Genomic DNA, 13905 nt, shown 5'->3' with positions numbered 1-13905 from the left:
ATGTATACAATGTTCTGCCTGCGTGTATGCCTACAGGCCAGAAGAGGGCACAAGATCTCATTATAGATGATTGTGAGCCACCATGTGGGTGCTGGGACTTGAACTCAGGACCTCTGGAAAAGCAGTCAGTGCTCTTAACCTCTGAGCCATCTCTCCAGCCCGACTGTGCACTTTTTGTGATTTCTGCTGGTGGTGGTGTCCAGCTTCCTTCTTCACGGTCAGATGAAAGAAATGCAGAATGTCCCTACAGTTTTTTTTTTTTTTATGTCCGTTGCTTCTTTCTTTGTGTCCTACTATGTCTCAGTTTTGGAGAGAGTTCCATGGGTTTCTGAGAAGAAAGTGCATTCTGTAGTGTGGGCATGGAATGTTCTGTAGATGTGTTATGTTCTTTTGATTTATGGTAGTATTTAACTCCAGAGTTTCTCTACTTAGTTTGTTCAGATGATCATAATAGGTTTCCTGCCCCCTCCCCCATAATAGGTTTCTCCACAGACGCAATAAGCCAGATCAAGCCAAATTGAAAAAGTGTAAGAACAGCTTTATTTGGGCAAAGCAACTCTCTTTTATCTGTTTTTTATCACAAAGCATTTTTTTCTTCTTTCACTATGACTGATGGTTTCCCTAAGTACAGCAGTCGGGGCTGGCATCTGTAGTATTCCAGGACTTGTAGATCATCAGTCCAGTTTCTCTTGGCTTTCAAAGTCTCCAGTGAAAAACTAGGTGATGCTGGGCAGTGGTGGCGCACGCCTTTAATCCCAGCACTCGGGAGGCAGAGCCAGGCCAATCTCTGTGAGTTCAAGGCCAGCCTGGTCTACAGAGTGAGATCCAGGACAGGCTCCAAAACTACACAGAGAAACCCTGATTTGGGGAAAAAGAAAAAAAGAAAAACCAGGCGTTACTCTGATGGGCCTGCATTTATATGCTACTTATTCTTTCTAACCTGAAGCTTTCAATTTCCATTCTTTGTCCTGTACATTTAGTGTTTTGATTATTATGTGTCATAGAGTGTTTCTTTTCTTTTTGTTTGTTTTTTGGGTTTTGTTTAGTTTGGTTTGGTTTTTTGTTTTGTTTTGTTTTGTTTTGTTTTGTTGAGACAGGCTTTCTCTGTGTAGCCTAACTGTCCTGGAAGAATCTCTTTGTAGACAGGCTGGCCTCCCACTCAAAGATCAACCTGCCTCTTTCTCCTGAGTGCCTAGTTCCTCATTCTTGGTGGCTACAGCATCTTCCTCCCCTTAAGTTGCCAGCCACACAAGTCCCCACCAAAGGAGCTCAGGTTTTGACCATAGCTGGGTACAAACCCAGCTTGTGACGGACACGTCATCACCCCTCCCTACAACCTATAAAGTCTCTCTATTTCATTTATGGGTGCAGCTTCTCCAGCCTTGATCCCTGGAGTTGCTTTGCCCTCTCCCATTGCCTTCCTCCCTATAAATGGACTTTCTTTATGCTTTTGTCAGTGTGTTCCATTATTTTTGTTCTCCCTCATTTTGGCCGATTACCACCCACTCACAGTGCCCATTCTACTTTCATGTCCTTCATTCATAGATATGGATAGGTAGATGACACTGAGTAAGATAATAGACTTAAATCCACATGTGTTAATAATTACATTAAATAAAAATGGACTCTAGTTGGATGTGGTGGCATATACTTAGAATCCCAACAGTGGGAGGCACAAGCTTAAGATCTCTGCAAGTTCCAACCAGTCTGGTCAACACAGCAAGTTACAGACACTATAACACAGTGAGACCTAGTCTCAAAAATAAGTAAGTAAGTAAGTAAGTAAGTAAGTAAGTAAGTAAGTAAGTAAATAAGTAAATCAATCAATCAATCAATAAATAAATAAATAAATAGCACTGGAGAGATGGCTAGCAGTTAACAGCACTGGCTGTTTTTTCAGAGGACCCAAGTTTGGTGCCCAGCACCCACATGGAAGCTCACAACCACCTGTAACTCCCAGTTCCATGTGATCCAACACCCTTTTCTGGTCTTCATGGGCACCTGCATGAATGTGGTGCACATACATACACCCAGACATACACACACATAAAATAAAAAATATAAATCTAGGTCTGGAGAGATGGCTCAGCAGTTAAGAGCACTGGCTGCTCTTCCAGAGGATCCAGGTTCAATTCCCAGCACCCACATGGTGGCTCACAAACTTCTGTAACTCCAGTTCCAGGGAATCTGGCACTCTCTTGTGACTTCTTCGGGCACTACACCCATGTGATACACAGACATGCAGGCAAAACACCCATACATATAAAAATAAAATTTTAAATTTAAAATAAGATAAATAAATCTTTAAAAACATTTAAAATAAATAGATAAGACAAATTATGTTAAGATTAATTCATTCATTCAATTAAATGATTAATTTGATCATAGAAGAAAATACAAATGTAAAGCATATAATGAGTGACTCCAAATAACTGAAAAAATACCTACAAGAGTATTCATAGAAACATCATTCATAGTAGCTGAAATGGAAACAACTCCAGTGTCCATCAACTGATAAACAGACATGAGATTTTTAGAAATCAATGGGGTATGTAGCAGCCATAAAAAGAAATGAAGCCATTCTAGTTTTATTTCTGTTGCTGTGGCAAACATCCTGAGAAGCAGCAGCTGAGGGAGAAAGGGTTTGTTTGACTTACAGTTCCAGGCTACACCCAATTAATACAGGGAATTTAAGGCAGGAACTTACATCAATGCATCCACAGTAAGAGCAGAGAGACGATAAACACGTGGACCCTTGCTGGTTTGCCACTCTTCTGTATAGGTCGTGGTGCCCCAGCAGTGGGTGGGGTCTTCCTGCACCAATTAACAACCCAGACACACCCCTAGACATACCTAGAAGCCAACCTGATCTAAATTATTACTCATAAACTTTTCTCTCCAGGTGATTCTAGGGGTGTCAATCTGACAGACGCTCCAGTGGGCTAGAAAGGAGGCTCAGGGGTTAAGAGCTCATGTTGTTCTTGCAGAGGACCTGGTTTTGAGTCCCAGCACCCACACTGTGGTTCACAACCACCCATAATTCTAGTTCCAAAAGGAACGATGCCCCTTCTGACCTCTGTGGGTACCAAGCAAACACGTGGCGCACATAAATACATGCAGGGAAAACACTCACACATAAAATAAAATGAAAACGAAAAACAAATGCTACAGGGTGGGTGACCCTAGAAACACCCAGTGTGCGCCTGCACCCCAATACCTGTGAGGTAGAGGCGGAGAGTCTCCAACTCTAGATGAGCCTGGGCTACATGGCAAGAGCCCGCTTAGAAAACAGAAATAACACTGCTTGGGAATCCCAGGTTAGCTACCCTATGAGACAGGTGTAGGTTCTACTCTGCACTCAGTGTGAGAAATGTAAGCATGACACACGTGTATACAGGTGTCCTGCACTGAGAAATGTAAGCATGACACACGTGTATACAGGTGTCCTGCACTGAGAAATGTAAGCATGACACACGTGTAATACAGGTGTCCTGCACTGAGAAATGTAAGCATGACACACGTGTAATACAGGTGTCCTGCACTGAGAAATGTAAGCATGACACACGTGTAATACAGGTGTCCTTCACTGAGAAATGTAAGCATGACACACATGTAATACAGGTGTCCTGCACTGAGAAATGTAAGCAATGACACACGTGTAATACAGGTGTCCTGCACTGAGAAATGTAAGCATGACACACGTGTAATACAGGTGTCCTGCACTGAGAAATGTAAGCATGACACACGTGTAATACAGGTGTCCTGCACTGAGGCTGAGGCAAGAGTATGAAGTTTGAAGACACTCTGTGAGAGTGTCTCGAAACCAATGTCACAATCCTTTGTTTTCTTTAAGTTACTTACCACGTTTCTTTTTTTTATTTTAAAGTGTCTTTATTTATTGAACAAATACAAGGACCAACAAAGCACTGTTCTACATATTTGAGAATCCTATCACTGAACAAAATAAACTTTAAAAAATGCTTCTCAGGGTTGGGGATTTAGCTCAGTGGTAGAGCGCTTGCCTAGCAAGTGCAAGGCCCTGGGTTCGGTCCTCAGCTCCAAAAAAAAAAAAAATGCTTCTCTTATTGTAGGAGGTAGACAGAAAACACAGAAAACCAGTATATCATACCGACTTTTTTTTTTTTTAACATAAAAACAGGTTTTAATTCAAAAGCCCAGGGTTATTTGAAACTGGAAAATATTTTCTTTGTAAAAAATAGTAAAAATGATAACATTTCCCAATAAGCCCTTTTAAGCCAAATAATAGCTGAATTATACATATAAATATTGGTTAGATTCTGGATATAGAAGAAGCCTATCTTCATCTGTTCAGAGAGCTATGTTTTACTTAAGTTGTGTAAGTGAGATTCCTATTTATCTTCCCCTTCACTGTTTGATGTATGGAAGACATCTATAGGTTAATCCATAATCTAAAAAGATTTTAGCCTCCCCTGTGAAAGTACAAGCCAGCTTGATACAGTACAAATTCTTTTTTTTTTTTTTTTTTTTGTTTGGTTTTTTGAGACAGGGTTTCTCTGTAGCTTTTGAGGCTGTCCTAGAACTCTAGAACTCGCTTTTCTAGACCAGGCTGGCCTCGAACTCACAGAGATCCGCCTGGCTCTGCCTCCCAAGTGCTGGGATTACAGGCGTGCTCACTGCCGCCCGGCTAGTACAAATTCTCATCCTAATAGTGAAATGTTTCACTAAAGCTTGTCCAGTGATTGGGCAAAACCAAAACTTACTATAAGCCACAGGATCTGTGGGTGGCAGTCTGCTTCTTCTTTGCTTTATATCTAGAATCCACTTATGAGTGAGTACATACCATGTTTGTCCTTCTGGGTCTGGGTTACCTCACTCAGGATGCTATTTTCCAGTTCCATCCATTTGTCTGCAATTTTCATGCTGTCATTGTTTTTCTCTGCTGAGTAGTACTCCATTGTGTATATGTACCACATTTTCTTAATCCATTCTTCAGTTGATGGCATCTCGGTTATTTCCAGGTTCTGGTTATTACAAATAATGCTGCTATGAACATAGTTGAGCATGTATCTTTGTGGTATGATTGAGCATTCCTTGGGTATATGCCCAAGAGTGGTATGGCAGGGTCTTGAGGTAGATCGATTCCCAATTTTCTGAGAAACCACCATACTGATTTCCTCAGTGGTTGTACAAGTTTGCACTCCCACCAACAGTGGAGGAGTGTTCCCTTTGCTCCACATCCTCTCCAACATTGACTGTCATTAGTGTTTTTGATCATAGCCATTCTGACAGGTGTAAGGTAGTATCTTAGAGTCGTTTTGATTTGCATTTTTCTGATGATTAAGGATGTTGAGCATTTCTTTAAATGTCTTTCAGCCATTTGAGATTCTTCTTTTGAGAATTCTGTTTAGCTCTTTAGCCCATTTTTTAATTGGATTGTTTAGTATTTTGATGTCTAGTTTTTTGAGTTCTTTATTTATTTTGGAGATCAGTCCTCTGTCAGATGTGGGGTTGGTGAAGATCTTTTCCCATTTTCTGTAGGTTGTCTTTTTGTCTTATTGACCGTGTCTTTTGCCCTACAAAAGCTTCTCAGTTTCAAGAGATCCCGTTTATTAATTGTTCTGCTCAGTGTCTGTGCTACTGGCGTTATATTTAGGAGGTGTTCTCCTGTGCCAATTCGTTCAAGAGTACTTCCTACTTTCTCTTCTATCAAGTTCAGTGTAACTGGATTTATGTTGAGGTCTTTGATCCACTTGGACTTGAGCTTTGTGCATGGTGACAGATATGGATCTATTTGCAATTTTCTACTTGTTGACGTCCAGTTATGCCAGCACCATTTGTTGAAGATACTTCTGGTTTTCCGTTTTTAGTTTGGGCTTCTTTGTCAAAAATCAGGTGTTCATATGTGTGTGGATTAATGCCAAGGTCTTCAGTTAGATTCCATTGGTCCGTATGTCGGTTTTTATACTAGTACCAAGCTGGGTATTTTTTTTACCTTTTTTTTTTTTTTTTGAGGTGAGGATTGAACCCAGGGCCTTGCACTTGCTAGGCAAGCACTCTACCACTGAGCTAAATCCCCAACCCCCCAAGCTGTTTTTATTACTATAGCTCTATAGTAGAGCTTGAGGTCAGGGATGAACTTACTACCTTTCTAAGCCTTCTAGCCCAAAATTGCTTCAACATGTAAACATGTATAGACTAAAATGGGATATAAAATCTAAGTGATAGCCAAGATCTACTGTTTGGCTGAAAGAGACCAGTATAGAAGCCTACCAGCCTTCACAGAGCAGATCATTTCCCTCTTGTAAACATGGGAGAAGCTAGGATACATCCGACTTAGGAGTGAGTAAGAGCATACAGGGAGGGCTCCCAGGAAGAGCCAGGGCAGCTTCACTCAGGGAAACAGCACTCTGAATGGTAACAGACAAAGGTAGCAGGTATTAAAAGGATAAAATAGATTAATCAACTCAGCTTTAACTCCACTGACACAGATCATTCATTGCCTTAATAAATAAAAGACGGTGCTTATTCAAAGGTACTTAAATAGCACTTATCAAAAACAGCACTCATGATGGGAGAACTTCTCAGCATGGGGTTAGCCTGGTATTTCGTGCCTATAATCCAGCACTCAGGACATAGAAATGAGAAATTCATGAGTTCAAAGCTAATCTGGGCCACATGGTAAGTTCCAGGCCAGCCTGTAATACATAGTGAGCTGTTTCAAAAAACCAAAACTCGGAGTTGGGGATTTAGCTCAGTGGTAGAGTGCTTGCCTAGCAAGTGCAAGGCCCTGGGTTCGATCCTCAGCTCAAAAAAAACAAAAACAAAAACAAAAACAAACAAACAAAAAAACAAAAAAAAAAAAAAAAACTCAGACATTTTCAGGAAACCACAGATGGACCTGGCCAGAGAGTCCATCAACCTGGTCAGTATTTAATTAAAGCTTGCTTCAAATTAGACTTAAAAAAAAGCAAAAACAAAACTCATAACATCTATATTACCGTATTTTAGTGTCTACTATAGGACAGTGCTTGAACATGGGCACAAAGCAGGGTGGTAAGCTCTACGTTTATAATAACAAAAGACAGAAGTAACTCAAATATGTCTAAAAATCCCAAGTTAGTTAATTTCTAAATGAAATCTAAGAAACTTCCTTGGCCTTACCCATCCCTGCTGAGCTATTTACTATTGATACATTCTAAGAGAGGGGAAGCCATTGTCTTCAGCTGTATAGGTATTAGTGATCCCACCAAGTTCCATGGGTAGTTCTAAACCCACGTTTACACAGGCAGCCCTGGTTAAACTCAGTGTGTCATAAAACAAAACAGAGAGGCATGAATGTGGAAAAGGTATTTGTAGGAAAGAGATGAGAGTAATTAGAATGCATTATATAGCACATGGAATTAACAAAGAACCAATTTAATTAATCTTAAAAGAATATTTTAAGCTGGGTGGTGGAGGTGCACGCCTTTAATCCCAGCACTCAGGAGGCAGAGCCAGGCAGATCTCTGTGAGTTCGAGGCCAGCCTGGGCTACCAAGTGAGTTCCAGGAAAGGCACAAAGCTACACAGAGAAACCCTGTCTCGAAAAACCAAAAACAAAAACAAAAACAAAAACAAAAACAAAACAAACAAACAAACAAAAAGAATATTTTAAAACCTCTGAGTGTATAGCAGCTAAACTGAGTTGGGAATGGGCTATATGCAGCAACCTAAGATCTATAGAATGTGATAATCAGTCAGAAAGGCACATTAAGCAATGGTAAATATGGGGTGATATCATTTGACAAACTTCATACAAACAGTCTTGTTGTAGGAGAGCATGTCTGAGTGGGACTCTGTATTAGCACAGAAGTCTGAAGGATACATACCAACCAGACCACAGACCTTGGCAGACTCCAGTGGTCTTTATGTAAATGTTTCATGAAGAAAATCTACTTGTAGATTACATATCTAATAGAAAATATTTCTAAAGAGGAAATGAAAGGGCCAATGAGATGGGTCAGTGGGTTAAAAGCATGCTGCAAAAGCCCGAGTTCCCTCTCTGAAACCCATCCAAAGGTATAAGGAGAGAGACAAATCCACAGAGTTGTCCCCTGGTCTCTAGTTATGAACCCTGGCATCCTTGCACCCATTCCTCCCTCTACACATACACACATCATATAACAATAATAGTAATAATAACAATAATAAGTAACCTTTTTTAAAAAGAGGAAAAGGAAAAAGCAGGATGCTTCTCCTGACTCCTAATACTGAGGGCGCTGAGTGCCTCTGTTTTCAGGACATATGGACAGGAAGAGGAGCCAAGCCGCACCCCTCCTCCTCCACCCTTTAGAAGCCTGTTCACCAACACTACCAGCAAAGGCTACAACAGCATTGCCATCATCCACTCATGGCTCCCTCATGCTGCGCGTCTGTTCCCGGAGTAGACATGGATATTACCAAGAGCTAGAGTGACACACCAGGCCGAGGGAGTCTCCTGAACTGCTGAGTTGTTGCTATGGCGAAACTAGCCAGAAGAGGCTTCACTTTGATGTGTCTCCCTCCCTCAGGTGCGGCAGTGGATTGGTTACTGTCCTGAATTTGATGCCCTGCTAAACTTCATGACAGGAAGAGAGATCCTTGCCATGTATGCCCGTATCCGGGGCATCCCTGAGTGCCACATTAAAACCTGTGTAGACCAGATTCTTGAGGACTTACTCATGCGTGTGTATGCAGACAAGCTGATAAAGACCTATAGGTGAGATCTGGGGATTTCTTCACCCCTCCATTTGCAAGATGATCCCAGTTCTCAGTGCTGGAGTCTAGAGTAAAGCCCATCAGCTCAGGCACTGAGGAGCTGTGCAGTCCATGCCACTGAAGATGGGGGTTGGGGGAAGCTGGCCTCTATCCCAAGCCAGAGGCAATTTTTGTCCTGAGAACCGGTATGTGTTATCATGTGCGACTATAACAATAGGGTAGGCAGATCTTTGTGTCTTCATGTCAAGCTTCCTATTTTTGGTAGGTTTTCATGTTAGACCCATAGTTACCTAATCCTGATATGTCTTCCAAGAAGTCTGAGGTGGTTTATCACTGTTACCAGTAACAGAACCCTAATTCAGATTAACTTAATCAAAGCAAGGCAATGACTGTCCACATTCACAGTCTCTCCTCCCCTCAAGTTGTATACCTTGTAGGGCAGTACTCCATGTTTGGAAAGTGGAGAGATGCCTCTGACTGGCCAGATGGACCCAAGGTGTCAGATAAAGAGTCCCTGCCCCTTCCTCGATCTGTTGGCTTGACTCATGCTCAGCTTTTCATAACTTTGCATATTCTGAAGATCAACCAAATTTACATTTAAAAGTTTAGAAGCTGGGCGGTGGTGGCACACGCCTTTAATCCCAGCACTCAGGAGGCAGACACAGGTGGATCTCTGTGAGTTTGAGGCCAGCCTGGTCTTCAGAGTGAGTTCCAGGACAGCCAAGGCTACACAGAGAAGTCCTGTCTTGAAAAAAAAAAAAAAAAAGGTTTAGACTGGAGCTTTGCACACAGTAAATGCTACGTGAGTTTAATGTGGGGAGGGTGCTGCAAAGATGACTCAGCAGTTAAGAGTGCTCACTGCTCCTGCCGAGGACCCTGGGTTAGTTCCCAGCACCCACAAAGCAGCTCAGAACCACTTATAACTCCAGTTCTAGAGGATCTGATGCTCTCTGGCCATCATGGGTACCTGCATGCAGGCACACACACATATACATAAATTTTAAAAACTGAGAAAAATAAAGTCAGTATGGTGGTGTGCACCCGTAGTCCCAGTGCTTCTTGAGAGACTGAGTCAGGAGGATGGGGAAGTCAAGGCCAGCCAGGACTTTAGAAAAACAGTTAACTAAAATGACCCTATACTTACTCTCAGATGGGTAGTGTCCTACCCCCAGCACCCATAGAGACCCTTGAAGAGTCCCATGGCCACATACTCAACCTGGACATCTAGATCCACCCAGACCCTCAGTGAAGGTCAACCTGAGTGAAAACAAAGGGGCTGTCTTTGAAAGCCCCGCCAGAGTAGGAATCACTTCAGAAAAGGAAAGAGTTGGGTGCTGAACAAGTGGGCTTCAACACTGGAGACTACAATTACCATTCTCCATGTCCCCACCTGTCACCCATCCACCTCCAGTGGCGGGAACAAGCGCATGCTGAGCACCGGCATAGCCCTCATCGGAGAGCCTGCAGTCATCTTCCTAGATGAGCCGTCCACTGGCATGGACCCTGTGGCCCGGCGCCTGCTGTGGGACACTGTGGCCCGGGCCCGGGAGTCTGGCAAGGCCATTGTCATCTCCTCCCACAGGTAGAGCTTGGGCATCTGTGGGTCAGGGGCAGAGCCGGAACGGGTGGCTGGGGTGGGACCAGGTGAGCGGAAGATATGGCAGCAGCTAGTGCAGGGTCTGCCAGGACATTTCCCAGGCTCTGCGTGTGGGTCCATCCAGCTTGGGGAATCAGGAATGGCCTGGTCTGGGCATAGATACCCTTCTGTCTGCACAAGCCTCTGACATGCAGGGTGAGCATCAGCCTCCTCCAGCACCGTCTCAGGCTTTCTCCTTTTCCCCAGTATGGAGGAGTGTGAAGCCTTATGTACCCGGCTGGCCATCATGGTTCAGGGCCAGTTCAAGTGCCTGGGCAGCCCACAACACCTCAAGAGCAAGTTTGGCAGCGGCTACTCCCTTCAGGCCAAGGTCCGGAGTGAATGGCAACAGGAGGTGCTAACGAAGTTCAAGGCATTTGTGGACCTGACTTTCCCAGGTGTGTGATGGTGCTGGATGTCCTGCTTGGACCTGTTAGCTGTCACACAGTCTGTCTAGGGATTCTGGGCACTCAGGCTGCCCTTTCTAGCCCTCCAGTCCAGCCTTCACAGAAACGGTCTCTGTTTCGTACAGGCAGCCATCTGGAAGATGAGCACCAGGGCATGGTCCAGTACTACCTGCCTGGCCACAGCCTCAGCTGGGCAAAGGTGAGTGTGCCTCTCATTTCACCTGCTCTCTAGAAGTGGCATTCGCGTGTCCTCTGCCAACACCGTGGAAATGTTTGTGAAGAAGTCATAGAGCATAAGGTAGGATCTGGAAGGAACCTCAGAAGTCAGCTCTTCCCACCCCCAGATTTCAGAGAGCAGGGAACAGGCCTAGGAGGAGCTTCATGCACAGCGTCACATAGCAGGCAGAGAGGCAGCGGGAAACCTCCTTCCTGCCTCCTTCCTGTCACAAGAGCAGACAGCCAGTTCCACAGGTTTGACTCCTTTGGAGGTATTCAGTAGTAGCTGACCAGCACTGGGCGCCTTGTCACGAGCTTTCAGACAGTGGCCCTCTCTGCGCTTTCCCAGATCACCTGTCGCTATGTCTGCCACAGCACCTATGGCAGACTTATCTACAACAACTGGCTCCCTCTTCTACAGGTATTTGGCATTATGGAAGAAGCCAAGAAGGATTATATGTTGGAAGACTACTCCATCAACCAGGTCTCTCTGGAGGACATCTTCCTGAGCTTCACCAGCGCTGTGTCCTCCACTAACAGAAAATTCCACCAAGGGCAAGCTCTCCTAGACAGCTCCTTATCAGCCTCTCACTCTGAGCATATCTTACCTCCTCCCTCAGCTCCTTCTTCTCAGCCTGCCACACCACCTCCATCTCCACCTCCCTCAGAGCCTGTCCTACTGTAATAAAGATGCTCGTGCAGGGTAGCCTTGATGTGCATAGCCTGCTGTGTTTGCCACTGTCTGCCGCTAAGGGTCAAGGGGTTTATTTTGGCCCATAGTTCAGTGATACCGTCCATCATGGCATGGGAGTCAGGGTACAGACAGGAGCTTGAAGCAGCTGGTCACATGACATGCACAGTCATGAAACACAGAGCAGGGAGCACTAGTGCTTGCTCCTCTTTTCCCTTTCTGCACATTCCAGGACCCCACCCGGGGAATGATGCCGCCCACTGTGGGCGAGTCTTCCCACCTCAACCTAATGGAGACAGTCCCCCATAGGATACTCAAGGCCTCTCTGTCAAGTGATTCCAGATCTCATGAAGTTGACAATTGAGGTCAACCATCCAAGTCCCACCCTTGTCAACTTGACACCAAAGTGTATCATTCAAATCATAACCTTCACTCTTTGTCCACAGATCTCTGCTCATCTCGTAGTGCAAGACACCAAAACAACTTCAAAAGTCCCCACAGTCTTTCCCAATCTCAACAGCTGAAAAGTCCAAAGCTCACATCTCATCTGAGACTCAAGGCAGCCTCTTAACTGTTAAATTCTATAAAGCCCAAAACAAGTTATATACTTGCAACATGCAATGGCACAGAACAAACCTCTTCCCAAACTGGAAGGAATAGAACATGGTAAGGAATGATTGGGCTAGAGCAACACTAAAATTCACAGGTTAAACACCAAATCCTGTAGCTGGCTCCATGCCTGGCATCTGGAGCTCATGATATAATTTTCTGGGCACCGAAGGATTTAGGTTGTAGTGGGTAGCCATTGCAGCCTTGGCCTGGAAGTTCCAACCCCCATTGAGGCTTTGGTAACAGTCCCGCCTACAAGACAGGGCTGAGAAAGGACGCTGAAGACCCAGGATCCAAATGAGAGGAATCTCTTTGGTTCCTGGACCAAACAGAGTTCTCCAGAGAACACGGACAGACTGCGCCATACCTTTGCCAGACCCTACAACCTACCTATCCCTTCATTTGTAACTTACCCCCACAAAATAAACCTCCCTTTTAACTACATGGAGTGGTCTTAATAATTTCACCAATATTAGGTAGCCCCACTTCTCCTGCTCTGCTGCCTGTGACACATATAGCATGTTTTTTTTTCTTTTCTTTCTTTCTTTCTTTCTTTCTTTCTTTCTTTCTTTCTTTCTTTCTTTCTTTCTTTCTTTCTTTTTTTTCTTGCAGGGTTTCTCTGTGTACCAGCCCTGGCTGTCCTGGAACTCACTATGTAGACCAGGGTGGCCTCGAACTCAGGGATCCACCTACCTCTGCTTTAATGACCGAAAAACCAGTACTATCTGGACAACGCTGCCAAGTTCTGCGTGGGCTCATGCTGCAGCCAAACCCCTCAGACCACAGCAGTGTCAGCTTCTGTATGCTGAGCTGGGGTGCTTTCCTAGGCAGGCAGTGCTTTTGAGGAGCCAGGAATCCCTTCAGTTCATTTGTTATGCCCAGATTGGGAGGGGGGACACCCAAAAGACCACCATGGAGACCAAACCCCGTATGTAAAAGCAAAGAGCCTTTCTTTTTCTTTTCTTTTTTTCTTTTTTAAGATTTATTTATTTATTATGTATACAGAAGAGGACTCCAGATCTCATTACAGATGGTTGTGAGGCACCATGTGGTTGCTGGGAATTGAAATCAGGACCTCTGGAAGAGCAGTCAGTGCTCTTAACCTCTGAGCCATCTCTCTAGCCCAAGCCTTTATTTTTCAAGCCCTGGGCTTAGTCTCTCTGTCTGTCTGACCCAGTGGTGAGAGCAGAGAGTCCTGAGCTCAGACAGGGTAGAGTTTTTATCATAGCAGGGGTTGGGGTGAGCGGATTTCCAGGGTTCAGGACCCTGACTGGCTGACATTTGTCTTGAGGTATCTGTGAAACAAAATAGGTGTGAGCTAGACTCATTAAGCTCTGCTTACAGCATTCAAGGGCTTTTCTGAAGCCGGGCGGTGGTGGCACAAGCCTTTAATCCCAGCACTCGGGAGGCAGAGGCAGGCGGATCTCTGTGAGTTTGAGGCCAGCCTGGACTACAGAGTGAGTTCCAGGAAAGGCACAAAGCTACACAGAGAAACCCTGTCTCCAAAATACAAAAAATGGCCCAAAGTTCCAAACTCTTCTATACTTTGAACTTCCTCACTTTGGCTCCAAAGGCCCACGACCCCACATTTTGCCCTGTGGCTGCTTCCTGTGATGAGGCTGTCTGCTC

The 13905-nt window shown here is 44.4% G+C and overlaps 1 protein-coding gene across 1 annotated transcript in view; it reads left to right on the top strand.

Moving 5' to 3' along the window:
* The window catches only part of LOC118589290 (ATP-binding cassette sub-family A member 17-like), an 84216-nt gene extending 71632 nt beyond the window's left edge, over nucleotides 1–12584 (top strand). Inside the window, exons 26-30 of the mRNA XM_036196448.1 lie at nucleotides 8531–8718; nucleotides 10129–10299; nucleotides 10561–10751; nucleotides 10886–10959; nucleotides 11398–12584. Of these exons, the coding sequence (XP_036052341.1) occupies nucleotides 8531–8718; nucleotides 10129–10299; nucleotides 10561–10751; nucleotides 10886–10959; nucleotides 11398–11661 (888 nt within the window). The 3' untranslated portion in view covers nucleotides 11662–12584. The remainder of the gene's footprint in view (nucleotides 1–8530; nucleotides 8719–10128; nucleotides 10300–10560; nucleotides 10752–10885; nucleotides 10960–11397) is intronic.
* Nucleotides 12585–13905: the final 1321 nt, after the last annotated feature.

The sequence above is a fragment of the Onychomys torridus genome, chromosome 8 (assembly GCF_903995425.1).
Source record: "Onychomys torridus chromosome 8, mOncTor1.1, whole genome shotgun sequence".
In the NCBI taxonomy this organism is placed as follows: domain Eukaryota; kingdom Metazoa; phylum Chordata; class Mammalia; order Rodentia; family Cricetidae; genus Onychomys; species Onychomys torridus.
The sequence above is the reverse complement of the archived record's forward strand: the minus strand, read 5'-3'. Positions and strand labels throughout refer to the sequence as shown.